Here is a 27,140-nt window from a genome sequence, read left to right as displayed (position 1 = left end):
AGAGATACAGGATCAAGATCAGTTTTGCTTTTCTAAACTCATTGGCCTTGACTTCACAGTTAAATCAATATTTTGCATTACTGAAGCAGGAAAACATTGTTATGCATTAAATCTACAGTCTCCACTTGACACAAAAGCAAAACATAAATAACGAGGAGGCTTTAAAGGGGTTTCTCAGTTTGTCTGTCCTCCACTCATGTTCATTCATTCACACAGCCTACACACAGCATGACCGACAACAGAGAGAGAGAGAGAGAGAGAAAGAGAGAGAGAGAGAGAGAGAGAGAGAGAGAGAGAGAGAGAGAGAGCGAGAGAGAGAGAGAGAGTATGAACAACAGTGTGTTATATGCAAGAACGCTGCAGTCTCTGATTATGGCATCAGCTCAGTGGCATCAGTGTGCTCAGAGAACCTGAACGGAAGTAGTGATCAGATGGAGAGCAGAGTATCATAAGAATCCCAGGCCATATAGAGGGGGCCTACAGATTAATCAAGTATGTATTAATATAAGCACCAGTAGAGGAATCAAGATGCAAACACCCATACAGTTAAATTTAAACAATAATACAATCATTTTCTACAATGTAAAACCTCCTCATACTTGTCAGAACCAGTTGGAGATACACGAGCTTGTGGTAAGGACATACACTATTTATCAGTGATGCATTGTTAAAGAAACTGTCAACCTTGACAGCCGAATGACTGCAGGGAAAATAAAGGTTTGGGGATGGCTCCTATAATTGAAAAGATAAATTAGGGGGGAGAGGTTGCCTGCTCCAATCAATAAGGCTAATCTTTGTTGCTGAGTCAACAGTGCGCTAATTATTGTGTCATCTAAAACAATATGTATCTGAGCTATGGTGGTGAAATGTAACTCTCAACAGCATCAGGGTAATGCAGAGACAAGGCTTAAGGAAAACATTCTTCTGATATGAAAATCACAAAGTATGCTTTTGGTTCAATGGTTTTTCAGCGTGGCTACAGCTCCTTTGTTCATGGCAGCATGTTTTAGCTCCCTAATTATCCATTGACACTGACATCCGCACGACATCTATGAGTTACAGTTAAATCAGGAGTGACTTTTTGTCAGCTTCTTTTCAAACAGATCCGCAGACTCTCAATCCTAGTTATTTCAAGGTGTAACTGCTTAGTGGTGTTTAGATTTCTATTGCACTTTTCTTGGAAATTTCCTACTGTGCATGTCAAAATCAGCCTTAGCAGATGCACTGTCTTTTCAGAAACCCTAAGCTTTGATACATCAAATTAGAAAAAAAATGACGTCAGGCACACAATAAACCCTCAAACCCCAACCAAACCCAACATTAAAATATGCCATACTTCAATCATCCAATGTGTAATGTCACAGGAGTTTTTATAAATGAGCTTGTGAGATATAAGGCAATTAACTAGCAATGGTTTGTTGCACAGCACCACAATAGTTTAGTGTTATTGCTGCGTGATTGTTTAAATTAGATCAGGTCTGATGTGGGGCAATATAGGAGGATTTGCTTTACAATCCTGAATTGTTCCAAAGTTCAGTCAAAGTTGTACACATCAGAATCAGAATCAGCTTTAATGGCCATGTGTGTTTATACATAATGGAATTTAAAAAAACAGACTTTAGAATGGAATGTCTTCCGGGAAATAAAGTGAACACTCAATGGAATTAAACGGCAAAATGAAAACTTAGTGACGTAAATACGTTGACACTTAAAATGGCATTCTGGGACATCAAATTACTCTAATGTGTGGTACGTGGTGATAACATACCAAAGATGCCCCGTTAAAAAAAAAAAGGTGAGCTACAAAGCGCAGATCTCTGGTGACAGTCCCTGGCACTGATGTGGACCCTGCAGAACTGGCTCAGGAACGCACAGTCGAGCCACAAGATGCGCAATAGGCGCTCCAGTTTGGGAGGAGCTTCGGGATTTTACCCCTTTGTTTCACGCGTCTCTCCAGTGAAGACCCGTTTGCAAAAGGAGATATAGTGGGGAAAGGTGAGTCCATTGATGTTTAACAGACCGTTTATTTTGGACTTTAACTGAATATTACGATGCTATTTTCGTGACCAAATTGTGTATTCCAGAGGATAAATAGTGGTAATATTATGTTATTCTGCTGCAGCGTATAGTTGCTGAAATTGTTTGTCCTAATGTGCGTAATTTGGACATGAAAAGTGTTCCAATTACGTACTGGCTATATGCGTTGGAGGCAAGCGATTTGCACCTGTCCAGTCAGTTGAATACGTCTCGAGAGCTCACTTGGAGATATTTGAATCCGCGCTATTCAGTAAATCAAAGTTGCGATAAATTACGCACGACCGTAGCATCAAAGCTTGATTGATTGGGAATTGGACGTCTCATGATAATGTGATGTCAGCACGTAGAGTCCACACGAATCAGGTTCAATTGTTGTGTGTAGTTTGTAGTTGCTGTTTTGTTTTGTTTTTTGCTCCAGCAGGTGTGTGGTAACAGTTTCCTCAGTGGCACGAGCTTGCCTCAAATCGCGGATTACCATCGCCGATCAGAAAGGGAGCTGTGATAAATGATATGTCGCCTGTAGTCTGCCTGGTAAATCCCTGCTTGGTGCTGTGTGACTGTCTGCTCCGACGGAGGATGCAGGAGGGCAGTGCATGCTCTTTTTTTTGTGTTAATAGGCACAGCAACTCTATCAATGTCATTACTACAATGTGGTTATCCTACTAGTCTTTTCATGACTGTATTTTGATGTTATATCTATGATAACTTTCTTCTCCTTGCAGGCCAAACATCAAATATTGTATAATGTATAGTTCAATCTTAACGAACCCATGATTGTATTGTATACCAGCTTAGAGACACACCACCCAGGCACTCACTTACATACAAATACACACACACGTGTATATGCACACTTGTTGTCACGTTGCTGCTTAAAGTTCATTGCAGAGAGGACAATAAAGATCTGTGTATTTAAATAGATTATAATATATAGATTATACATTTTAATAATTATAGATTATAATAAAGCAACCCAACAAACAACCCAGCAAAAAGCATGTATGCCATATTTTCCACAATAAAATATTCAATCGGGAATAAAATAACAAGAAAGCAAAGATGTCAGTAAACTTTAAGCGTGTCTGATAGTCAGAAAACGCTACAAGATCCCCAGAGCCACCGAGTGTCTGCCACCAAGGAGATGACCTCCTCCAGTTTGTCTCAGTAAATCATGAAGAGTACTTTTACTAAAAAAAATTGAGCATTGAATGTGCAAAGTTGATTCAGAAAGCAACGAAAGTGTCCGGTTTTCAACTCTTAAACATGACTATGTGGACATGGTGAAAGCCTGTGGTGGAGGCAGATACCGCTCAGTGTAATTAGCATTCATCAGCCTAATGAGTTACTTAAGAGTCAAACACTCAGAGTAGTTATTATACATGCCACAACCAAAGTGTTCTCTCTCTGTTCTGCAGTATAGCTCTCAGTCTTTCCAAGGTAAATTGTCCGCAGTGTCAAGATAATGACCTCTACAAAGTACTGAAAGAGAGATATTAACATATGGTTGTGTAACATGGAGCAGCACTGATCTTTCTTTCGCAAATTAGGCCTATAACTAAATATTCCTTTTATGAGATGCCGACTGTAGAGCAGTCAGGCAGCTCTAATGATGTAGCTTTGTACTCTCTGACTCCTCCTGATTGCATTGCCTCCCTCTCATCATTTTACTTTAGTCTTTATAATGACACAGGTGTTTATGTCCCTTGGAAAAAACAGCATGTTGTAACCAAACAGACACTTGTACCCAGGCTCCAGGGAAACATCTTCAATAGCTCTAGGTAGCAACATGGTCGTTAGGAGCGTTTGGAATGATTGTGTACAAAGACATCTGATTTTGTATTGCTTATCGTCTGTTAGTGGGGCGTACATTTCCTTTTCTTAGCTTTTCAGAACTCCCACTTCCTCAATGCAATGTTGGATAATTGTTCTAATAATTAGACTGCATGCATTAGAGAATTCTCATAACTTTGTTTCATTACACCCAAGGTGAATAGAAAATAGATTAAATAACAGTATGATAACTGCCCTTTCAAGGTGTTACGAAGAGAATAATGAAATTGGTCTGTATCTGATCTGTTTAGTCTGATTTTCATTAGAGGTTTGGATTTTGTCAATGCCGTAGCAGTTCTTTCCTTTATTATAAAGAAATATATATCATACAATAATAGATTATTATAAATAGATTACAGACATAATTGTATGGAACTAGGAGAGAGAGAGAGAGAGATAATAGGCCCGGACATATTCAGGAGGTTAAAATAACAGCCCATACCAACGAGACACAGGAAGCAGCTCTCTGGCTTTGTCAGGTGTTCCAGCGCACACAATGGGAAGCAAGTGAGGGATCATGCCACTTCACATGGGCATATGGCACACCCTCCTGGTGAAGACAAGTGACTGGTGTGCTTCACAGTGAAGTTTGCAGTGACAAGAAATGCATAATTGGAAAATAGCTAAATGAACACCTCCAGCCTGCGCACAACAACTTAGTCGTTTTATTTTCATATCCTGTTCAGAATACCATTCTGACAGGCTGGCGTCAGAAACCGTTCTGCTTTTCTCTCCCCAGGTGTCGGCACATCCTCAATCTGGCATCGACCGATAAAATGAGCCCACCGGACACATGCAACACCACAAGCGAAGGGCCGGCCGGTGAAGCCGAACCTTGGTTTCAACTGAACGACAGCAATGGTTTGGGCCCGCCTGGTTTCCACACTGACATCACCAAGCACCTTGGAGTCCAGATCACCCTGATCACAGCGTATTCCCTCATCATTCTGCTGGGGCTGCTAGGAAACGCTCTCGTCATCTACATGATTATTCGCTACAGAAACATGCGAACAGTGACCAACTTCTTCATCGCTAACCTGGCCCTGGCAGACCTCCTGGTGGACACTCTTTGCTTGCCCTTCACTCTGGTTTACACTCTGCTTGATGAGTGGAAGTTTGGAGCTGTGCTGTGCCACATGGTGCCATTTGCCCAGGCTCTAAGTGTGCATGTATCCATCCTGACCATGACCGTCATCGCTCTGGAGCGGTACCGCTGCATCGTCTTCCATCTTGGCCGGCGCCTCACGTGGCACTCCAGCTTCCTCATCATGGCATTCACCTGGACTATGTCTGCTGTCCTGGCAGCACCCCTGGCCATCTTCAGAGAGTACCGCCATGAAGAGATCCCTTCCATCAACCTGCGCATCGCTGTCTGCTCTGAGAAATGGCCCCACGGGACAAGCAGGGACGGAGTGATCTACAGCCTCTCGATGCTGCTCCTCCAGTACATCCTCCCTTTGGCCATCATCAGTTACGCTTACATCTGCATCTGGGTTAAACTGAAGAACCACATCAGTCCGTCCAGCCGCAACGACAGCATCAACCGCCGCAAAAAGACCACCAAGATGTTGGCCCTGGTGGTGGTGGTGTTTGCCATCTGCTGGCTGCCGTTCCATGTGTTTCAGCTGGCCAGTGATCTGGACCTGGTGCTCAGGTTTAAGGAGTACAAACTGATATACACGGTGTTCCACATTGTAGCCATGGCTTCAACTTTTACCAACCCTGTCTTGTATGGGTGGATGAATAAAAACTACAGGAACGGCTTCCTCATGGTCTTCCGTTGTGAGGATAAGCCTGAATCCTTCCACCCCGAGGGCTCGTTCAGGACACGTTCCACAAGAAGGCTGACTCTGAACGGCCGTAATGGCGGACAACCTCCGACTGCTGTATGAGAAAGACAACAATTTAAAAAGTCTGCAGGATGTGACTGAACACACTTCTTGTTTGAGGTGCTCGGAATTCAAAAGTAGCCTTTTGACTTGAATGGCCTCGATCATGAGTATCTATGGGACTGGAGAGGGCTCAAAGCTTTGCATGCCAATCGCTTTATGTAAGGCTCTCCTTGCCTTTGTGAATGGTACTCGTGAAAATACATCTGTCGAAGCTTTTCAAATATATGTTTAAAATGTTTACTAGGCTGTTAATTAACTCGGTAAAATATATGATGTGTCTACTTGTTGGTAAGTGATGTCCAATTATTTATGCACTCTGATGCATAAATTGCCTGAGGCTGGTACTGTGTTTGTTCTTACTCAAGGTGATTATCGTGACTGTGTGAACAAGTTTAATTTTCTGCACTTGTTATTCTGTTTGTTGGCTATTCAAAACATTTGGACAATTTGTTGCAAATGTTGCATTTTGGATTAATTCCAACGTTCGTGACATTCAGTCTCCATCCAAGGAATCCAGAGGTGGCTGTTATCTATAACCAGGAAGTTAATTGTGTTCACTTGCAACCAGCTGCTCCTGATTAGATGGGCCAGCAGGAGAAAAAAAATAGAAATTGTTATATATATATATAACAATTGCCATATATTGCCATATGTATATATATATATATATATATATATATATATATATATATATATATATATATATATATATATATATATATATATATATATATATATATATATATATATATAATGTGAGCAGCTGACAAAACAAGCATTTCCATATACTCAAAGTGTCCTTTATTGGTGGTCTTTTAATAATGAATACAGGAACATTAATCAACCACACGGCCTCTGGGCACATTGAGCCCTCACTGCAACTCCCAGAGTTGAGTTAACCATCAGGAGAAATTATGTTTTGTGTGTCCAATAAAAAGACTGTGGCTTGGATAAATGTCAGATCCTGTCTGGGTGCGTAGTTAACTTGGAAATTGTGGCGTTTTACAAAATGGGTTGCACACCGACACCATACGAAGACTACTCAAAACAATTGGGTGTAGTAGTCGGGGCGAATGTACCCTCCACACTAAATGTAATACAGGAAGGTAAACTCAAACTCACTGAGCCTGAAGGCTGGAAAATCCATCAGAAGAATGGAAGAAAGTCTGGATAAAGGGAAAGAATAATTGGAGGTGAATCAAAGTCTTCATGCCAACATTCAGACTTCATTTTGAGAAACAAAAAAGAACCAGTGAGTCCAAATTACAACCAATAAAGCATTTAATGAACAACCAGACCAATGTGGCCAGTGCAGTGTGATTTATTTTACAGATCCCAGGTTTTGCATGGCTGGAACTTGACACCAACATTACTGATTTCCTCGTTTAACCTACATTCCTTTATGTACTGTAGATTATTATAAACTCTGTCTTTATCCTGACGACCAGCAGACAACCACTGAGCTTAGACCCACGACATTAAACCCTTTTGGCATCAGAGCTAATGTGTGAAGATTTTTCTGCAGACTGGAGATGTTTTCTTGGATGATTTTATGCATAAGAGATTATCCATCTGCAGCAAAGTACGGCATGCTTAAGGGGATATATCGCCAAAATAGCAAGACACGGTCAGATTAACCAGAATAATATGAGGGTTGTTTTTTTAGTTTTTACGTTAGAGTTTAAGATAGATTGTAGGAGCCTTACAGGTGCTACATTCTTTTATTTTGACACCATTACATAACATTAGAGCCCCCCTCCAAAACGATCTGTGATCGAAATCCCCTCTTGAGTAAACACAACTCCAACGCTGCACTTGGGGTTTTTGCACCATCACCTGCTGCCCTCTAGTGGTCACGCTGCGTCGCATTTGCACCGCCCACCGGATGTGTCGTCATGTGTTTGACCTTCCCCTTTAGTTCAAGTCACGTTTGACGTGATTTGTCGGCGGCTGCGCGATGAACTTTACACCGACCGGACTATAACATGCACAAACTCGTCTTTTGACTGCTGTTGACATTCAGGTAACCGCCGTGGCCTCCAGAAATGCAAAATCTATCAAGTGTGCCTCTTTAAAGGAGAAGTGAGCGATATGTGAAGGCCCCACTGGGGGTTTCTCTTCTCGACTGGCTAGCTCACGATGCTAACGATGGATCTCGATGGGAGTGCGGACGTGACACATGTGACCGCGGGACGTGCTGTCTGCTGTAAGCCGGGTCGGAGGCTCCATCCTCCAGCCTGAGCGTCCGTGTTCACCTGGACTGTAGAGCCACGTTGTCCGGTGGCCGAGCCCGAGGACAACGAGTCTGTGTCCCGGCTGACAGCTGTCACGTCGCGAGCGTCGAGCGCTTCAAACGCGTTGACGGCCCACGTTTATTTATCACGTAACGGTTTTGCATGAACAAAGCTAAATACTGTAATTCGTCCATGTTATTTCGCGTGGGGATTTAACGCTACTTGTCTTGATTGTTGACACTCAACACACACGAACCTCGGCAACGGCCTAAGCTGCTGTTGAGTAAACCTTGGAGGCCGTGTGTGTGTGTGTGTGTGTGTGTGTGTGTGTGTGTGTGTGTGTGTGTGTGTGTGTGTGTGTGTTTGCATTGGCCTAGTGCTGGTCCTGCTTACAGTCTGTTGGTCATGTGTCTCCTCAGGGTGCTGTGTCTTCTCAGGGTGCTGCCACAGTAAACGCAGGGGACGATGGTGAAGTATTTCTGCTGCGCAGGTTTGCTCAAAAGCACCTGGGACCAAGTTTGTATCGCTTTCTGGCAACGATATCCCAACCCTTACAGGTGAGTGGAGCAGCGTACCTCTGGGTCAACACAAGTATAACACAAGTATACCTCTGGGTCAACACAAGTATACCTCTGGCTTTTAATAGTTGGGATTGTGCCCCATCAGTTGTTTGCTGACGGTAAACAGTTGTGGGGTATAACTATTTGCTGAAGCAGTTTACTGTGGTTCAGTTTTGACATATTTTACTTCCGTTTTTGTTTTTATTGTCTGGTACTTTATACTGCATGTCAAGTGGTGGTTCCTGATGATTTTACATATTAAACATGGAGCTGACACCTGATGACGAATGTTACTGTTTAATACTTAAAGTACATATTGATGCTTATACTTTTGTACTAAAAATATTAAAGCTTAAAGAAAATATCTTCCACCACCCCTAAGGTTGCCTAGATTGTTTGCCCAGAGAGCAGTGAATTGGTAAATATCACCGCTGACCCAATTAGTCCATTGATAAATCAATGACAACTGAATAAACTACCAATTGTTTTTTATGGCATTGTATCGGAACATTTTATATCTTTTGGGTTCCCATTTTTAAAAAATGTATAAAAGTATTTTAATTGAATGATAAAATGATTGACCGGCATATTTATAAGCCCGGCAAAGACGTTTTGTATTGTCCTGATCCATAGCTCGTGCTTCTCTCTTACAGTAACCATGTTTTGACTGAGGACATCATTTTCCGAGAGGTCACACCAACCAACTGCCTCAAATCCAGACGACTGTTAACCAAAACGAGCCGTGGGCCACGCTGGATGGAGCGGTACCTTCCAAAGCACATGGCCAGCTCGGCATACATCATCGAGGACTCTATTGTGGACCCTCAGAAAAGGACCATGACCACGCTCACATGGAACATCAGCCACGCTCGCCTCATGGTAGCACGGTGTTTGATTCCACCGGCACTCGGCATTGCACAAAGTAATACCACAACCTCATGTTGCTTTTTTCTTCTTTTTTTTCTAACTCATTGTCGCAGTCCGTGGAGGAGCGATGCGAGTACCAAATCAACCGTGACAATAGCAGCTGGACAGAGATAAAAAGAGAAGCTTGGATCTCTACCAACGTCTATGGGCTCTCTAGACCCGTTCAGGTCAGTAGAGGAAAGTGGTGCGTCACGCATATCTTTCCGTCTGTAATTGTAATGTAATACAAAGTGCTAAGTTGAAGCCGTCTGCCAAGACCTAGGTTGCTGAAGCATTTATGACCGATTCAGAGTGATCACTTATGGTAAAGGTTTATTAATACATGATATAAGTTATAGGTAGTTCACACATTTGTACAGACATTTCCTTGGCTGACTCTGTGACTTCTCTTTCCAGGAATTTGGTCTTGCAAGGTTCAAGACCAGTGTTACAAAGACCATGAAAGGTTTTGAGTATGTGCTGGCCAAAATGCAAGGTAAATTGTCAATAATAATAACATTGGTAATTAGTGCATTACAATAAGTGGTAGATTGAACCAGTGTTCATTTTATTTGCAGAGCATGTGCTTTGCTGTGATGCTAGTTAGTCGCTTATGTTCAGGTTAGCAGATGGGAAGTACAAGATGGACGAATGATGGGCGGGGAATAAATTAAAAACTGTGATGCTCATTGAGAAAACATATCAGTCCAATCCCAAAGCTGCCATTTTGGCTAAAAGCTTAACTTGCTTTCTAAAGTGGGTTCAACAGGAGAAGATTGGGAACGTCTCAAGGTACAAAATATGCAAGACAACTTTTTAGTAAATTATGTAAACTATGTAGACTTGCAAGTGGAAATAATACAACCATTTATTAGAAAGTAAGGATATTTAGTTTGGCTGTACTGATGCTGAACTTGGAAAGTTGTTTGTTCATTTCTAAACTGTTAATGAAATCCCTGTCACTGACACACACAGAGAGAAGTGTTGTTTATTACACAATTCCAAATGTACAATTGATAGCACAGGTTCTCTATAATCATGTAAGTATACACATATTTCTACCGATATTAATTACAATCAATGTGTTATGACTCTTGTAGGTGAAGCTCCATCAAGAACCTTAGCAGAAACTGCTACGGATCGAGCAAGAGAGACGGCGATGGCAGCGAAGGAGAAAGCCAAAGACCTCGCCTCACAGGCCCAGAAGAAACAATACGTGTGATGAGCTGTATGGATCATCGGTTCTTTATCTTTACCCCCAGCCCTGGTGGTTAAGACGAATGGATCTCGTCGGGAGTAGACGCCTCTATGAGGAAGCCACGTACTGAATGGTGGGTGGACCATAAAAGGCCTGAGCTGGGTTCAGCTTCCTGGAATATATTCTACCTTTCATTAGGGTTGTAACGGTTAAGATTTGACGTACCGTGTACATTTGCTTATCTACGGTATTGAAAGTAAACTGAAATAAGTGAGTGTGTGAGTTAAAGGTACAGACAGGAGCAGTCTGGCTGTGCTACCTATCTACAATACATGTTTATTGTTAATAATCCTAGGATATTATTTTAAAAGCTCCTAATATTTTTTCATCTTGTAGTTTGCGTTTTACTTTCTACAGTGCGAACATGTAAACTAACTTGATGTTATTTATCAGGTTTATGATTCTGTTTATTATTATAATTGGGTTTTTGGAAATGATTATAACAAGAAAATAAATTGTGAAATACCCTGATATATTTTCTGAGAAGGTTTTAGCACGGGGGAAATCTTGAACCGTTACAACCCTACATTTGATACCAGATCATCTCAGTGTGAACTTGACATGGGGATATTAAAGAAATGGTTGACTATGGCTCCTGGTGCCATAAAGTAATAATAGCACTTATACAACCTTGATACTGTTCCTAAGACCTTTGCTCGACCTTTGTGCCCCTCAACAATGTTTACTTTTTGCTTTGCTCCTTTCAGTGTCATGCTATTTTTATAATGATTTTCTATCAACAGCTTTTTCTTTAGAGGCTAAGATTAGCATACCATGGAATATCTGATTAATGCAAATGTATGTGTTTGATTTACTAAAGTTATATGTTTTGTCTCAATCGTGTTGTCTTTTAGTTCAGTTCACCTGACCACACCTTAATCATCCTACCAGACTGATTGCTTCAAGTTGAAGTGCATTGACTGAGGAAGGGTCCGAGCTGCTGGCAGTCTAGCTTGAGATTACAATCTGCTTGCATTGGACTTCTGTGTCTTTGCCTGAATTTAAAATGTGTGTACAAAGGCAAAAATGATAGCTTGTATTGTACATTTAACTTAGGTCTGATGACACAACCCACAGGCTCTTACTGCATTGATTAAATATTTTGTCAATAAATGGACATTTCCTTTGTAACAATCATGCTGTGGTGTCCTTGTACAGTAAGTGGTACCTCTGTACAGTTTTGGTAAACCTGGGGGAGCTAGAGTATTAACAGGATGAGAAAGTACAAAAAGACTCTTAAATACCAAATTATGTTAAATTTTCAAACTTCAGTTTTTTAAATAAAATGGAAAAATACATTTCAAACATAAAACAAATGCAACCGGTAAAGAGCGGGCAAGTATAGCCATGAATTTGTCATTGTAATTACATCATTGTAATTCAGTAATTCTCGTAAAATAATTAGAACTGGCACATAAATATACAAAATATTTATTCAGTTAAAAAGCTTACACCAGTAGAAAAATGCTACATTATATTACTGGGCAGAGAGACGGATGAATGCATACGTACTATTAGACGGTAATAAGGCATATTGCATACAAAAGTGAAGGGGGAAAGCACCTTCAGTTATTAAATACATAGCAATGAATATGAAACATACTTGTAATACAGCATGAATTGCATAATTACTACAAGTTGACATTGGTCAGACTGGTGCATGTATAATTGACGTGAGAAATGCTCAAGCAATGAAGTGTACATTTGTAATAATGCACACCTCTAAGAAGCAGACCAGTTAATATAAGCAGTGGTAACACTGTCAGTGTACTCTCTCCATATGCGCTCACAACTCATCCCTTAATGTAGGCATCAAAATTCTTACACTTGATCACAGACTGAATTGTGTACATACGCTAAATTAATATTGAGTGACCAGGTCTTTCATGTTCACTGTTTTCATTTTGATGAACCCACAATCTTTTTGAGACAAAACAAGTGCAATGTGGGGTGGTTTTGTGCAACAGAAGAAAAATACATGACTTGGCTAACTTACATAATTGGACAATAATAGCACAGGTTGATGTTTAAGTGCCTGCTACACATGGCATTGCTGAAATATGAACTTAGTGCTAAATAAAAGCTGTATGGGATACTAAACTAAATCTTATTTAAGGCAAAGTTCAGAACAGACATACATACTGTCGTAAAAAGAATAATTTAAGAGGTTTGAATAAAAAGCCCTTCACAATAAAAGAGTAGAACTGTTGGAGTCATTACAGACACCGTGTGGCTGAGGAAGTAAATGCCATTAATGGTTGATGATGTGTACATCCATCCCAGCCCAGTGATTTTAACTGCTATTCAGTGCAAATGAACACAGCTCATTCATAACATTATTGTTTAGCTTGTAGTCTGACCTATTTTAAAAAGAGAATATCAAAAGTTACTCAAAAGTGTTCAGTTGTACAGTAACATTTGCTCTATTCTCCCTCGTCCTCCGTTGGCTTGTTTTTGGAATGTTTTTCTCCTCTTCCGGTCCACCTGGCGTCATGACGTGGATTACGGTCGGGTTTCTAGCCGTCATAGCCAGGCTTTGTCCATGCTGGAGTAGCAGTGGTCTGGCCCGGTGTGCGTAATGCTCAGGCCGTCAGAGTCCAGGCAGTCGAAGACGATGCTCTCCACGTCGACCTCCACGTCCTCTGTCAGGTGACCAAACAAAAGATCAAATCCATTAGTGGGAGGAAACATCACTCGTCTCTTTGAACTTACGAGCTACTGCTGGGTCATATGATGATGACATTTTCATAATGATACTTCTCACATGTTTCCCACATATTTCTCGCAATACATTAAAACATTAATACAACTGCTCGTAAAGTTATCTCACTATTAAATATATCATCCAGACAACATCTTTGGAAGAAGACAACTGAATATATAAATCATACATGAAGAATATACGTTCTTTAATGTAATTTGCATCCTAAACTCCTGACATCCTAAACTCCTATTACGGAGAAGTCTACATTAATGTGTAATTTGCTCTGAGAGCGAGCGATTGTTTTAAGATGCCTTAAGTAGCTGGAACTTCCAATTCCCATAAAGGTCACGATCACAGTGGTTTAAATGGGAATAATGATTCAAAACAAATCATTATTGAAACAACACCTATAATCACACTTTAAGCTGCAAAGCACAGCTAGGAATCACTGTGCCTGTGCTGAGGGGAGGCCCCTTTGCTCCGAGAGAGACGTACCTCTGTCAGAGTCCGACCTCTCGGACGACATGGTCGACCCCTGACTGTCGTTCCTCATCCTCTCGGTGCCTCTCTGCAGCTGCTCCAGCCGAACCCGCAGCTCCCTCTGCTCCCAGCGCAGGTGACCCTTGAGCTGCTCCGCACGCTCGTCCTGGTCTTGCAGCTTCTGAAATGAGAACGCAGAGGGACAGACGAGTGAGCAATGGACTGAAGACGCAAAAGCACACTAACCGGACAATAACTCTCCAGGCATTGCGCTCCCCACTAGGGCTTCTATCTGTGCTGTGTGTGTCGTGTCTACCTTGATGTGGAGTTGGGCTCGCCTCAGCAGGTTGAGCGTGGTGTTCCTCATCGAGTCGGACGACAGAGGGACTTGCTCCTTGAGCTGCTCAAGGCATTGCTTCAGCTGAGCTCGTCTGCGAAGCACCACAAGCAACAACAGATTTGGTTAATCCATGCGAGTGGAAACAGTTTATGATGAATGCGTCCTCTTTCTCTAACTTTTGCCATGATAATAAACACTGTCTAAAAAAATATTGACATTATTTATTGTTGATTTTGACAAAATGTGAATTACCTGTTTTTTTCCAGCTCATTGTGTACTGTCCTGCAATTACAGAAAGAGAGGGCTTGTTTAGCGAAGAACAAAACCATTCACTTCAAAAACTGCTTTGCACTGACAGGTTGTGAGGTCGTCATTGTTCAAGATTCATGTCAAAACTGAAAGTCGAGCTTCGCAACCACACCCTCTTGTCAGTTGTGCGTTACGCAATGTACTTACCTATTGCCCTCAGCAGATATCTTTTTGCTCTTCTGTTTACTCCTCTTGTCGGACTGATCAGAACTGAGGGGCTGGAGGGAAGCGTATCCGTGTTCGGCCTCTGCTCAGGAAAACGTGCATTACAGCTTTGTAAGAAAAGTTTGAAATGCAAGGGCAGCAATTATACATAAATATACATGTTTCCCTATTGAATGTTAGTGAACCCTAATGCTACGAATTATCTGTATTGCCTCATCTATTATCTCGTTTTAGATTGTAAGAGGAGGTGGACAAAAGCGACAGACTGCTGTCATCAGCATCATCAGCTGGGCGTTTTGTTTTTGGCGCCATCACACACCGCTCTATTGTGCCACTAATCTAGCGCCTCATACGCAGAAATACACAATATAAGTCTGCAGTGTGTAGATAACGAATGAAACTAGTTGGGTTTCTAACAGTCTCACCTTAATTCGCCGTAATGAGCTTTCACTGCCGCTCGGGTTCATTTTCAAATTGGACGAGATTGGCGCCTTTGAGTACAATGATGGGAGCGATATGTAGGTCACTGAGCCAAATGGGAAGATCGCCGAAAATAACATTCCTGCAGGAATATTGCTGATTTCTCGACCGATTACATTGCATGGTGTCCGTGCATTGCGTTTTGCATTCATAGTTCCAGCACCTTCATTGTGTATTTTGTTGTTTCAACAATAACCAACTTCCTCTCCTATAGACTGACAGATATCTTAAAACACTTACCTCGATCTCTTCTCTCTAGAAACTCAGCAGCCCGAAGAAGCACCTGGATGTTGCAAATGTTACCGTCCATTATTATGTTTGTTGGAATAAAAACAACCGCGGGTAGACAAGCTACAGGGATGAAAGTAGCAGCAGTCTAAAGAAGACGAAGCTTGAGAGTCTGCTTTACGTTCTCAACCCTCAGAGCGTTCGCTGTGACGCTGCGTTCACGTGTCCTACGCAAAACTCGGATATTTTATTAAATTAGTAATCGGCGGGCAAGGAAGTTTTGTCCGATGTGATAACTAAAAGGGCCATTAAAACTGTTGGACTCCATTGGTTTATAACAATCGAGTTTTTATAATGCAGAGAGTACTCATTAGCGTTATTTGCCTTAAAAAAAAGTTTTTACTATAATTGTTCCACGTAAGACAATTGAAAATGGCCATTTTAAATTGACATAATGACATAAACACTAAAAACTCAAATCGTATGTCAATTAAATATGTGTTTACCCATCTCGTATCATACTGTGGACATGGGCTGGTAATTATGCGGGAATTAGTATGTGGTTTTCATATTCCTGAAAGTATTTGAAGGCATCGCGAGACAGCGTAAAACGTCATTTTCAAGAGCCATTCCCTCTCCTTTCACAGCACCTATATGTATGGTTTACAACAATGTCGACAATGGCCTTATGTCTATGATTGCCCCTATAGTAAGCAAATTGCAACTATACAAGCGGGTCAATTTGAACCTAGTTGTACAAAGTTGCATTGTTATATAATGTGTTTTTTTTTTTATCTTACTCTCCCCCTCTTCCAATGTCTGAAAAACTCGTATATTTACTTAAACTACAGCTGCTTCTCATTTTCGTTCGATACCAATATAATTATTTTTCAAATATTTACATATATATGCACATTAATTAAGCAAGATGTGATTCCATTACATGTTTAGCTCGTATACATTTATAGTTGGTATGAACACCATCACTAAAACAGTCCGTTTGAATATCCAGCGTAAACGGGAGGGTGTGTTTAATGGTCTTTTCATACGCTGAAGAAAGTAGGAAGCGACGAGGGCTGCCCTCACTAAAGATGGCGGCGTCTGGCTTCACTGCCTGATTCAGGTTTCAGTTGTATACTCCGAACGGGTGTGAAGCCGCTTTGCCAGCAGTATCTTTAACCTATGAACTCCTGAGTGTGCCAGTCCTCCGCCATATTGACTGTTGTCTTGGCTGGAGGAGATAGAGAACATTTTGAGGTCCGAGAAGAAACGAAAGTGTGCTCTACAAATCATCTAAACTGGTGCAAACTTGGCTAAAGCGTTTTTTAACCACCACCGCAATGGCGAGGAAGAAAAGCAAGCAGCAGGCGGTCGCTCAGAAGGAGCTCGCGCCCGGACAGCAGACCGCACCGAAGAGCCCAGTCTCTCCCGGCGATGCTGCTGACGGCGGCGGTGATGCTGGGCTGGATAGGTTGACTACTACCAGAGCGAACCAGGTAGGTTAGCTAGCTGCAACCTACAGGCATATAGCTAGGCTCTGAGCTAGCACCCCTCTGCTAATCCAAGCATCCTCCATTGTGTTTTTATTTTTACGTCGCCAGATCCTGCAGATGTGAACTTATATGCACCCGCTGGCTGGTTGGACGCTATTGTAATAGCTGTGTATTAGTCTGGGCTGTTAAACATGATGTATAATTGAATAAATAACACGTAACTTAGCGAGCAGACTCGTCCCTAGCTGGCAGCGTTGAGGCGGTGTGGCTAGCACTGCAGCCCATCTCTTCTGTTGGACAGGTGACATTGTGCTTAGGACGGGTTGTCCCGTTTTCAGTGTTTACAATTCCCCATCCGCTGAGCAAACTCAGTCGGGGGGCTAGCCGGGCTATCGCCTCCAGCTAGCATGCTGCAAACGTGCTTATACTGCCTTCACTTGAACCACAGGAACCAGTCAGCCAGCAGGAGCTACACAGCTACTAGCTAGCTAATGAGCTAGTTAGCTGAAGGAGATAACGGGTAAATAGTAATGCTAGCTAACTCATAGACGTGGGTTGGAGTTATTTATTAGACTACATTGCGCTGTTAATCTTCTCTTTGGTTGCTGTTCTGCACCATTCTACTGTAGTTTGACAAGAGCTAATGCCAAAAGTTTGTAATGCGTGCGGTTATCAGCCAATGATGCCGAGCTAACGTTGGATAAGTCAGAAGCGTTAGCTACTTAAGTTGAGGGTAAACAGTCACCTTTAAAAGAGAAGATGGTGCGCGGCGGGCTGGACCGCTGTCACATCAGCGACCAGCTAACCTTACCACTGACCTCAGTGGCTTTACAACTTGCCCGACTTGTGTTTGGATTGAGTAAATACATGTGTGTATACCACATGTGTGCGATGCGCGTCTAGACACGTCTCATAACTAACCTACATCACAATGCACAATGTTAAATGTTTAGGCAGGACTGTGTTGTGGGTTTACACGTTTTTAACCTTACTATCTCTAAAAGGTAACACTTTATAGAAGTATGTGATAACTAGAAAATACCGTGTAATATATATATATATATATATATATATATATATATATATATATATATATATATATATATATAATGGGTGTTGATTTGATTCAACCTTTTAACTGGAGGACGTTTTCTGTCATGGCTGTGTGATTGTTTCGTAGGCATTGTCAAGTATTGTAGACTTTATTCTGACCTTTTTCGACTCTTTTGTAGTGTTTAACTGGTAATCACAGGCTATCTCTTGACCCCTTTATCCTCTTTTTCTATATCTAGCCTATGCACACCTGCTGCCTCCTGTGCCACCGAGAATTTAAGGATTGGGGAGCAAACTCAGTGAATGGACTCCCTGGTGGCCATGGGACCAAGCTGGCTGATGCTGTGCCTGCGCTCTCCCAGGCCTTATTGCGGGAGGCGCCAGGGCGTAAGCTTGCTGATGCAGTGCCCTCGCTGTCTCAGTCTCTGCTGGGAGAGGTGCCTCTGTGGATATGTCAAAGCTGCTGCAAGAGTGTGGAAGAGGAGGAGAGGCGGAGCACCCAGGAGCAACCCACACCGGTAAATAAAAGGGGACTGATTTGGGTCATATGTCTGGATCCTTTTCATGACTTCTTTTAACTACTTTTTGGGTAAACTGTGTTGGTGTTTGTTGACTGAGGTGATCTCATCTTTATTCATCATACAAAGCATTGCATTTGCATGAGCTTACTCACTAAATATATCTGTCCAAATGTCCTGTTGGAGTCAATACATTTAAACATGTAGTCTACATTTTGCCTCATCAGTACTTATTTATTTGTGTCTCTGTGGCATATGTATTACCTTTGCTGTCTCTTGGTTGTTTCTACATAAATACTGAACATGAAATGCAAATTTCAAAGACTACTCTATTGTCACACTTAAGCTGTACTAGAAAGGAACATATGCCAGATGGTTTTTTTTCTCCAACAACAAGGTGTTTGAAACTGAAAAAATGGAACAGATTGAAGTATTGTTTAACAGTCCCCATGCAGTTATTCTTTTTTTTATATATATATTTTTTGCTCATCTTTGAGTGTTTTGCTTGTCACTCACAATAACAATCTAATATTGGTAGTTATGTTAAGTTGTTTTTGATTATTTCAGGTACCATTGTCACACTCTTCCTCCTGTAAATCCCAGAGCTGTGGGAACGGTTACCCAGAGCAAAGTACTGTGGATTGGGACCCGAGTTCCTTCCTGTCAGCCCACAAACTGTCAGGTCTCTGGAACTCTGCCCACACCAACGGAGGGGAACACTGCAACCACAACACTTCTTCACACTCACAACAAGGTCTGTCATCGCAGCTCCAAAAAACATTTAATGACAATGACAATAATTGCTGTAATCAACTCAAGTTTCAGTTGCTTGAAATGGACACACGTTTGGTTAGAATTAGAGCTCTACAGAGGGGACTTGTTTGCTTACTTACTTGGCAATAGATGTGTGATAGAATGTTGGCCTCTTAAAAATACAAAGAGGCATCAAGTAGAAGCTGACAATGCTCTACTTCCTGAGGTCCTTAGAGAAAAATAGACATTCAAATGAAGATGATTTAATGAAACCCGAATAATTATGACGAAAATAGCAAGATGTAATCACTGGATTTTGCACAAAAACATTGTACTTGTTTCCCTCATTAGAATACACTGACTGCTTTGCGTAAAAATGGATGTGTTTGCATGCTGTGCTGTAATCAAAGTAAAATATCAGGGTCAATGGAAAGGTTACAGCCAAGCAGAGCAATTGTATGTATGAACTTGTATAATTATTCTGGCAAAATGTTCATGTATTAGATAGTTATTCCTTCTAATACATTCTGCCAAAGTTTTCACAGCCACAGAAGCTGCAGATCTAAGCATATATGGCATGCCTGAACTGGCAGCTTTCCAAAAATAATTAAAATAAACAAGATCACTCTCAAAAACCCTCTTTCAAAGTTGTGGTGAAAAGCGATCATCTTGCATGCATTTTGATTCATATTTTTCTTGAAATATTCAGCTTCAATGTACAAAACTGCTAAATTATGATTATGAAATAGTGTCTCTTGATTATCGTGATTTTCCTGTAAGGTTTGTTGTCATAAAGAAAGATAAAGATGCATTCAGTTGCATTAAGAAGTTTAGACTATTGCTGTTAACAGATTTATCACGTCAGCGTCTTAATAGGACTCTGTTAGAAAGTAGCACGACCAAGATGTGACATTTTTTCGCCATAACAGAGATACCTGAGACATGTCCTGGGGCTGTGGAAGGCCGTTGTTTATAAAATGAGAAACATTGCATGTCAAACAGCTGCTATCTTTGCTTTTATCTGTTTTCTTCCTGTTGCTTGCATCCAATCAAATCACTTTGTGGAGGCTGTGTTTCTCGTTTAGCAAATACTCTGTTGCCAAATTGCATTTAAACGAGAGTAAGTGAAAGTAGACAATACGTGATTGCATTTGAAATGGTATTTTTGCTTTAATCATGTTTGTTGATGTTTACTGGTGACCATTTATGTTTTTTAACTTGAATAATATAATAATAATAAAATGATAAATACTTTATGTAGTTCTGTTCTTCAACCAAATTGTTTGTGTTGGTAAAGTTTGTGGGAAACATGCCTTGAAAGAAAAGGAGTATTTAGCCTCATTGTACAATTTTTTTATTTTTCATTTCCAGGTATAACGGCAGGTTCAGCCTGTCATGAAAAACGAGGACTTCATGAAGCGCCTGGGAAATCTGCTAAAACGTCAGGAACTAAAGTATGTCCCTACAGTCACCCGTCATCCCAAAATACCGGTGGATCTTCTGCTGGGAACCCCCTGTCTACCTCAGCAGACCTTTGTAAGACCACTCCCAAGCACTTCAAGACCATGTGTCGTCGACCGACGCCACCAGGTAATATTTCTCTAACTCTTAGGATTCAATAGCATTTCATGAAATCAGAACTCAGGATAGACTTCACTGATGAAACTGAGTGTTAAAAAAAAAAAAAAAGGAATTATATCCGGAGTTAATATTAAAAATAGATATATCTGACAATCTCTGTAAAAATTGTATTCTACGTACATGTTAAGTTCTTTACATTTTATGATTTTTCATTAAACCATTTAAATTATAATGCCCATATTTCGCTTTTAAATAGAAAACATGTTTTTCTTAAAAAGCAAATTGAACTTTACTTACATGGAAAAGTCGACCAAGTAAGAATGCACTAATCCAACTTTTTCAGTCCTGATACTGATACCTGGGCTTCTGGGTGTCGTTCAATACAGAGTACTGATCTGTTACGTGTTGTTTTTTTTTTTTATTATTTATGAATAACTGGAATGCCTGGAATTTACACTTTTTTTGTAAGTGACTTTTGTGCGGTGGCCATTATTCACGCCACGTTGTGATGGCCATTCACATCACATGCAATCCAGAACTGTCGTGAATAAAACGAAGACGTTCATCGTCGTGCAGTCGCGTGGTCTTAATGAACCAATAAAAGTGACACACTCACACCGCCGCTCAATTCTGAGGGAGAATGCCCAATTTTCTAAAAATGCAGAAAGGTATCACAAGCCTCAACTTAAACATTGACTTGACTTAACTTTTTAAAACAAATTGTAGCAAATGAAAACCTATATATAACGTCTAATTTACTTAGCTGTAACTATTCATCCATCCGCTATCTGAACAGCTAATCCTATTGAGGGTCGCAAGCTGACATTGGGCAAAGGCCAAGACCCTGGGCGGGTCACCAAACTTAACACACATATAGACAGACAAACACTGTTTATGTTAAGTCTGGGCCCCTCTTGCGCTACGTGCAGCCCCAAACAGTTACTGTACAGAGCAATTTAGTGAGAGAAAAAAATCTTGATTTCAAGTCTAAATCTCCTGAATTACACAGCACATTGGTCAAAACTTAGACAGAAATTAAAATTCTGCATGAAATTTTGCTTACTATTTAATCAGCAGTGTCTATTGTTCGTAGAGACCGAACTAATGACACTCGTGGTCAGCTGTGGAAAAAAAACTCAAATAGTTTTAAAGAACTGCAGAACGGAGCATGAATCTTCTGATTTACAATCTTAGTTTTCACAAAGTGTCTGAGTAAAAGTGAACACAACTTGATTTACTCATTAACTCATGGTTTATTCCATAGTGACAAACACAGCAAACTGTAAAGAGCTATCCGATGCCGGTATCAGAGCTTGCTTGAGTCAGCGCTGGAATGTCATACAGCTTCTATACTCATCTACTTCATCACCTGCACATAACCATTGTGTAAATTAACCAAGTCTGGAAATAAAGCCAGTGACAGCTCTCGTAAGATCACTACATATCCTCATTATCAGTCTCCTTGAACGTATGCAAACTTATAGTGTGGATTGTACGCACCGTTATATAAATGAGACCCCTGAACACAAACTGAAGCACTGTGTAAAAAGATGTGATTTAAGTCCTCTTCTCTTTCGCTTTTCCATTATCCAGGTGAAGCCTTTCACCCCAGTGACCACCATCAACACACAGACTTGTCAGTACCCCCCAACAGTCCCACTGGCCTGTCTTCCCAGCATTCCTCCCTCCTTCCCCCAAAGCTGAACTCTGGCCAGCACGGCCACGTAACGTCCTCGTCTGGCACTGGGGTGGCAGCCCACGCTCCCTTCTCCCCGCTGGTACCAAACCTCCACAGCCCCACAGCCAAACTCAACTCTTCCAGTCCAGACAGCCCAACATCTGTCCATAAGCCCAGCCCGTGCAAAAACTCCCACATTCCTGCTGTGAACACGCAACACAGCAAACTGGGCACGTCTATCATGGGCTGTAACCACCCTTGTAATGGACACAGTACAGGGACAGTGGCCACTTCAAATGTGGGCCATCTGACAGCTGGAGCCTGCAGGTCAGTATTACTATATCAACATTGCTTTGCTGTCGGATGGAATTGCTTCTGTAGCTGTATTGATTCAAAATACAGCCTTCTGACGGTCAATGTCTATTTATTCATTTATTTATTTATTTATTTATTTTTAGGGACCAAGCATGTAAGGGGCACAAAATGACTAATGGGACGTTGTGCCACCCTTCGTCTGAGCTGGAGGAGGGGGAGGATGAAGACAGCAGCTCTGAGAGGAGCTCCTGCGCCTCCTCTTCCACCAACCAGAAGGACGGGAAGTACTGTGATTGCTGCTACTGCGAGTTCTTCGGACACAACGCGGTACATTGAAACTTTTGTTGCTCTCCTCTTTTTGAGTAGCACTTAATAGTTCCCTTTGCTATTAGATACTTGTTAAACTTTTATGAAAAGCTAACATGAAACTACTCCGTTTTATCTTTTTTATTTGGGCACAGCCTCCAGCGGCACCAACCAGCCGTAACTATGCTGAGATCCGAGAGAAGCTCCGCACACGTCTCACCCGGCGTAAAGAGGAGATCCCTCAGCGTCCAGATTCAGAACTGACAGTGGCGGGTGCCATCGACAACCGGGACGTAGATGAGCTGCTGGACTTCATAAACAGTTCTGAGCCCAAACCTGTCAACAGTGCAAAGGCAGCCAAAAGAGCCCGACACAAACAAAAAAAGAAGGTGCGGTAACTTTAAAAGGAATTTGTAGGAACACATTTGTTTTTGATCAAAACATTTTTATTGTATCACCTATACATTACTCGAACAGCCAAAAATAGTTTCAGTACGTTACTTTAGATACATGAACATAAATTGTTCTTTTATTTAACAAAAGAAGCCATGATGGCAACTGTACAACTCTACGATTTACACACTTGCTTTCAGTCCAAGCAGCTGTTCCACACTTTTGGTTTGTATCAGCATTAAATGAAAGGTCCAGTGCATTTTGAGAGCTCTGATAGCAGTTAGAATGAGTGAGGTTAGAATAAGCCATATCTATATCTACAATTCTCCTGGAGTCTGCTGTGTTGCACCACCATGTTTCTACAGTAGTTCAGAATAGACAAACTAAACGAAGCTCTAGTCTAGAGAAAGCAATGCACATTTCACCTGAATGCCACAATAGAAGTTCTCCAAAGCACTTGTGAAACTGCGATACCGCGAGCCGCAGAGTGCAAAACCATTGTACCGTCAGCCGCTGTCTAACTTCAGTTTTGTCCCAAGTACATCCTACACACTGTCCCTTTTTAATAAAGCTCTGATTTCAAAATTCAGTGAATGGCTATTACAAAAAAAAAAAGACACAGACCATACTTAGAATTAATTCATTATTATCTCAATAGGGCTTTGATGTGTGTGTGTGTGTGTGCGCACGCCTGTTCACAAGCCTGTACCATCTCTGTTTTAGGACAAAGCTCAGCAGGGCCCGGGAGCTGCAGGCAGTGACCCCCACTCCAATCCATGCGAGCCTGTCGATGACGACGAGCCCATCGCTGATGGTTCAGAAGCCAGTCGGTTGCTTGATTGGCCTCAGCTGGAGCTTGAGCGCGTCAACAGTTTCCTCACCAGTCGGCTCGAAGAGATTAAGAACACCATAAAAGACTCAATCCGGGCCTCATTTAGCATGTACGACCTCAATCTGGATGTTAATGACTTCCCAAAGAAGGCAGCCACGTTGGAGGGCAACCATTTACTGTCACATCTCAATGGGTCCTCTGACTTGCAGCAGATAGACCTTGACTTGGCACCTCTTTCACTGGGAACCTTTAAAAGCCACCTGGACCTGGTTAATGGATGGGAGGACACAACCACAGTCCCCTCCCCTAACACCACCACCACTTCCACGGCATCAGGGGTCACTGCTGGACCTAAGGACATCCAGCGATTGCACACTACCCCAAGTCTCTCGAAGCTCATAAGGGTTCGGTCCCCAGAAAGATGCACTTCCTCTGGATCTGACTGTTTGCCACAGGTGCCAGCTCAAGCTACAGCTAAATCAAATGAGGATGCCCCTGATCCCAAGAACACAACAGTTGGGTGCAACGGTGGTACAAAGTCAAAGAAGAATAAAAAGCAGCAGCAAAAACAGGAGCAATCTGTGTCTGAGCAAAATTCCAACAAACCAACCAAAGCTGCCTCCGCTAATGACGCACAGAAAAGCAATGAGTGTAAAGAAATGTCTTTTAATGGCTCAAAAGCTGGGAACAAACAGCCACAGCACTCTGCAGACAACCAGAGAAATGGGCCCAAGAAAGCTGACGAGGGCAGATTTTCTAAACATGCGGCAAATGGTGGCCTCTCGAATGCACTAAGAGGGAAAGGGGACGCAGAAACACGAGGTGGCCGGTCTGAGCAGGATTCAGAAAGCAAAGCTCACCCCTCTATTGCAGCAAATGGGCAGCAAGCCAAGGGGAAAAATAAGAAGAACAAGAACAAGGGTGAAAGGTCCAGCGGCACTATCGGTACAAAAAAACTTAAAATCTTAAAACCCATGTGCAACAATTTAATGGTTTCTTAACTTGGACTGTGTAACTAATGGTCAATCTTTGTTATTCCTAGATGATGTTTTTCTCCCTAAAGATGTCGATCCAGGAGAAATGGATGAGATTGATCGGGAAGTAGAATACTTCAAAAGGTAGGTTTAACATGCCTGTGTATCAGGGTACTTTTAAAAAAGACTGAGCTATTCTGTTGTATGGATTACCATTAATGCGTCGCTAAAACAGCAGGGTTTTTTTTTCCTATTTTCTTTGTTCCCTCTAGGTTTTGCCTTGATTCTGCAAAACAAACTCGCCAGAAGGTAGCAGTGAATTGGTCCAACTTCAGCCTCAAAAAGGTTCCTTCCAATGGAGCTCAATAACTTGGAGGAGTGCCAGAAAAAACTTCACACCACAAACTCTTTCAGTAGAGCCCCATTTGGCCTGAGGCCTTCTCTCATTCCCCGTTTTCTTCTCTTCCTTACTAAGCCAAGGAACCCTGCTTCAAAATCATACTTTCCATTCAGAGGACTGAAACATAACTTGTGGCTGACAAGCCAGAGATCATTCTCAAGGCCAACCGTACCCTTTTGCTATTATTGCAATGTTCACTAAATGAGAGATGCAAAAATGGAAAAAAAAAGTCTGTTAAATCCACTGCATCCATGTGCTTACGTATGTAGTATGTAAACAATTACCTTACATGAAATAAATGTTTTTATCACAAATCTGAGACATTTTAACGTTGTTAAACTTCTGAATTCCAATCAGTTGAATTTGGTGCTCATCGTACATTACATTCAGTGTCGCTAGTTTAAAGCTCGCTACACCAATAACAGTGGACCCTAGAGACCATTTATTTGTCTTTTACTGTCAACAAGCAGCACAAGACAACATTTTCACTTAATGGGGACAACGGTGCATTGCTTTTATTTAAAAACAGCTGCAGTGTATTCATTGGTCTCAATATTTAATTATGATCATCAAATGATTTAGAAATTAGTTAATTAATTATAAACAATTGTTTACCCACCTGCACCACTTTTATGTTTGACATACAATGCTAACGGAAGATTTTGCAGGATGCATCTTCAAAACCATGCATGTGTCGAACAGAAACTTCTAGATACTATCCCCCGGTCCTGTATTGGGTGAACTTAAATGTGTCTGTTGCTTCGCTGTCATCCCTCCCTTATCTTGAAAAATTATATCGTTTTATAGTAATAACCAATATCTGTAGAACAAAGTATTTCCCCCCGGTTTTCTCACTCTTAACTGTTCTATTAGCCTCTATATCCGAGAAGTGACAGGTACACCCATGTGCAATGTTCATTTCAACATTGGAACCATCACACATTGTTTGGCACAGTTAATTTCAATGCTTGTACATATTGAGTGATTATTTAGGGCCCTTTTGAGCCTTTTCATGCGTTTCTCGGGGTTGTGTGTGTGTGAGATATTTTCAACCATACTACTCTTTTCCCTGTACTGTGACCTTGGTGGTACCCTGTACCTCAGCTAGCCTGTCCAAGTCTTGATCATCTTTTAATGAGAAATATCACTGATGACTTGGTACTTTTGGGCCAAGGGCCTTGGGATTTAGACCAGGAACCATGTTTTTTAGATAATGGCTTTCATTGAGGTGGGTCATTTCTTTCCTGAACCTGTGCTGAGATTTTGTTTTCATATAACATCTCTGATGCTTTCCAGGTTATATTCAATTAGAGAAGATTATCTTAATGTTTCGAATGTAGATTTATACTATATCAATAATAGCCAAGTGTATGTTGGCTTGTTTTCTTTTTTTTATTCACTTTTTATACTGTGAAAAATCT

General features: G+C 41.4%; 4 protein-coding genes across 7 annotated transcripts; 3 read left to right on the top strand and 1 right to left on the bottom strand.

The window, feature by feature from the left end:
• Positions 1 to 1,806: 1,806 nt before the first annotated feature.
• On the top strand, positions 1,807 to 6,348 carry npy7r (neuropeptide Y receptor Y7). 2 transcript variants are annotated; one of them, XM_068590754.1, is made up of 3 exons: positions 1,807 to 1,995; positions 2,459 to 2,568; positions 4,607 to 6,348. In XM_068590754.1, the coding sequence occupies exon 3, from the start codon at positions 4,644 to 4,646 to the stop codon at positions 5,757 to 5,759; it is 1,116 nt and encodes a 371-aa protein (XP_068446855.1). In that variant the 5' UTR covers positions 1,807 to 1,995; positions 2,459 to 2,568; positions 4,607 to 4,643; the 3' UTR covers positions 5,760 to 6,348. The 2 variants fall into 2 exon arrangements, with proteins under 2 accessions (XP_068446855.1, XP_068446846.1); XM_068590745.1 differs by lacking the exon at positions 2,459 to 2,568.
• A 1,323-nt stretch (positions 6,349 to 7,671) lies between these two features.
• On the top strand, positions 7,672 to 11,825 carry prelid1a (PRELI domain containing 1a). 2 transcript variants are annotated; one of them, XR_011077958.1, is made up of 7 exons: positions 7,672 to 7,782; positions 8,413 to 8,550; positions 9,207 to 9,432; positions 9,534 to 9,647; positions 9,877 to 9,955; positions 10,560 to 10,790; positions 11,572 to 11,825. XR_011077958.1 is itself a non-coding variant. In XM_068585284.1 (6 exons), the coding sequence occupies exons 2-6, from the start codon at positions 8,459 to 8,461 to the stop codon at positions 10,679 to 10,681; spliced, it is 633 nt and encodes a 210-aa protein (XP_068441385.1). In that variant the 5' UTR covers positions 7,672 to 7,782; positions 8,413 to 8,458; the 3' UTR covers positions 10,682 to 11,555. The 2 variants fall into 2 exon arrangements, 1 of the variants encoding a protein (XP_068441385.1); XM_068585284.1 differs by lacking the exon at positions 11,572 to 11,825 and having other exon boundaries at positions 10,560 to 11,555.
• A 333-nt stretch (positions 11,826 to 12,158) lies between these two features.
• On the bottom strand, positions 12,159 to 15,580 carry mxd3 (MAX dimerization protein 3). 2 transcript variants are annotated; one of them, XM_068585342.1, is made up of 6 exons: positions 15,436 to 15,580; positions 14,698 to 14,797; positions 14,494 to 14,523; positions 14,218 to 14,332; positions 13,917 to 14,082; positions 12,159 to 13,359 (listed from the first exon to the last, which is right to left on the bottom strand). In XM_068585342.1, the coding sequence occupies exons 1-6, from the start codon at positions 15,503 to 15,505 to the stop codon at positions 13,241 to 13,243; spliced, it is 600 nt and encodes a 199-aa protein (XP_068441443.1). In that variant the 5' UTR covers positions 15,506 to 15,580; the 3' UTR covers positions 12,159 to 13,240. The 2 variants fall into 2 exon arrangements, with proteins under 2 accessions (XP_068441443.1, XP_068441451.1); XM_068585350.1 differs by having other exon boundaries at positions 13,917 to 14,079.
• A 1,015-nt stretch (positions 15,581 to 16,595) lies between these two features.
• Positions 16,596 to 27,026, top strand: fam193b (family with sequence similarity 193 member B). Its single transcript, XM_068584851.1, has 10 exons — positions 16,596 to 16,919; positions 18,209 to 18,487; positions 19,055 to 19,241; positions 20,612 to 20,830; positions 22,415 to 22,826; positions 22,958 to 23,141; positions 23,276 to 23,509; positions 24,237 to 25,290; positions 25,388 to 25,463; positions 25,592 to 27,026. The coding sequence occupies exons 1-10, from the start codon at positions 16,764 to 16,766 to the stop codon at positions 25,686 to 25,688; spliced, it is 2,898 nt and encodes a 965-aa protein (XP_068440952.1). The 5' UTR covers positions 16,596 to 16,763; the 3' UTR covers positions 25,689 to 27,026.
• Positions 27,027 to 27,140: the final 114 nt, after the last annotated feature.

This window comes from Clinocottus analis, unplaced genomic scaffold, assembly GCF_023055335.1.
Source record: "Clinocottus analis isolate CAN_PGR_092001 unplaced genomic scaffold, fCliAna1.0.p SCAF_10, whole genome shotgun sequence".
In the NCBI taxonomy this organism is placed as follows: domain Eukaryota; kingdom Metazoa; phylum Chordata; class Actinopteri; order Perciformes; family Cottidae; genus Clinocottus; species Clinocottus analis.
This window is presented reverse-complemented; position numbering and strand designations above follow the sequence as displayed.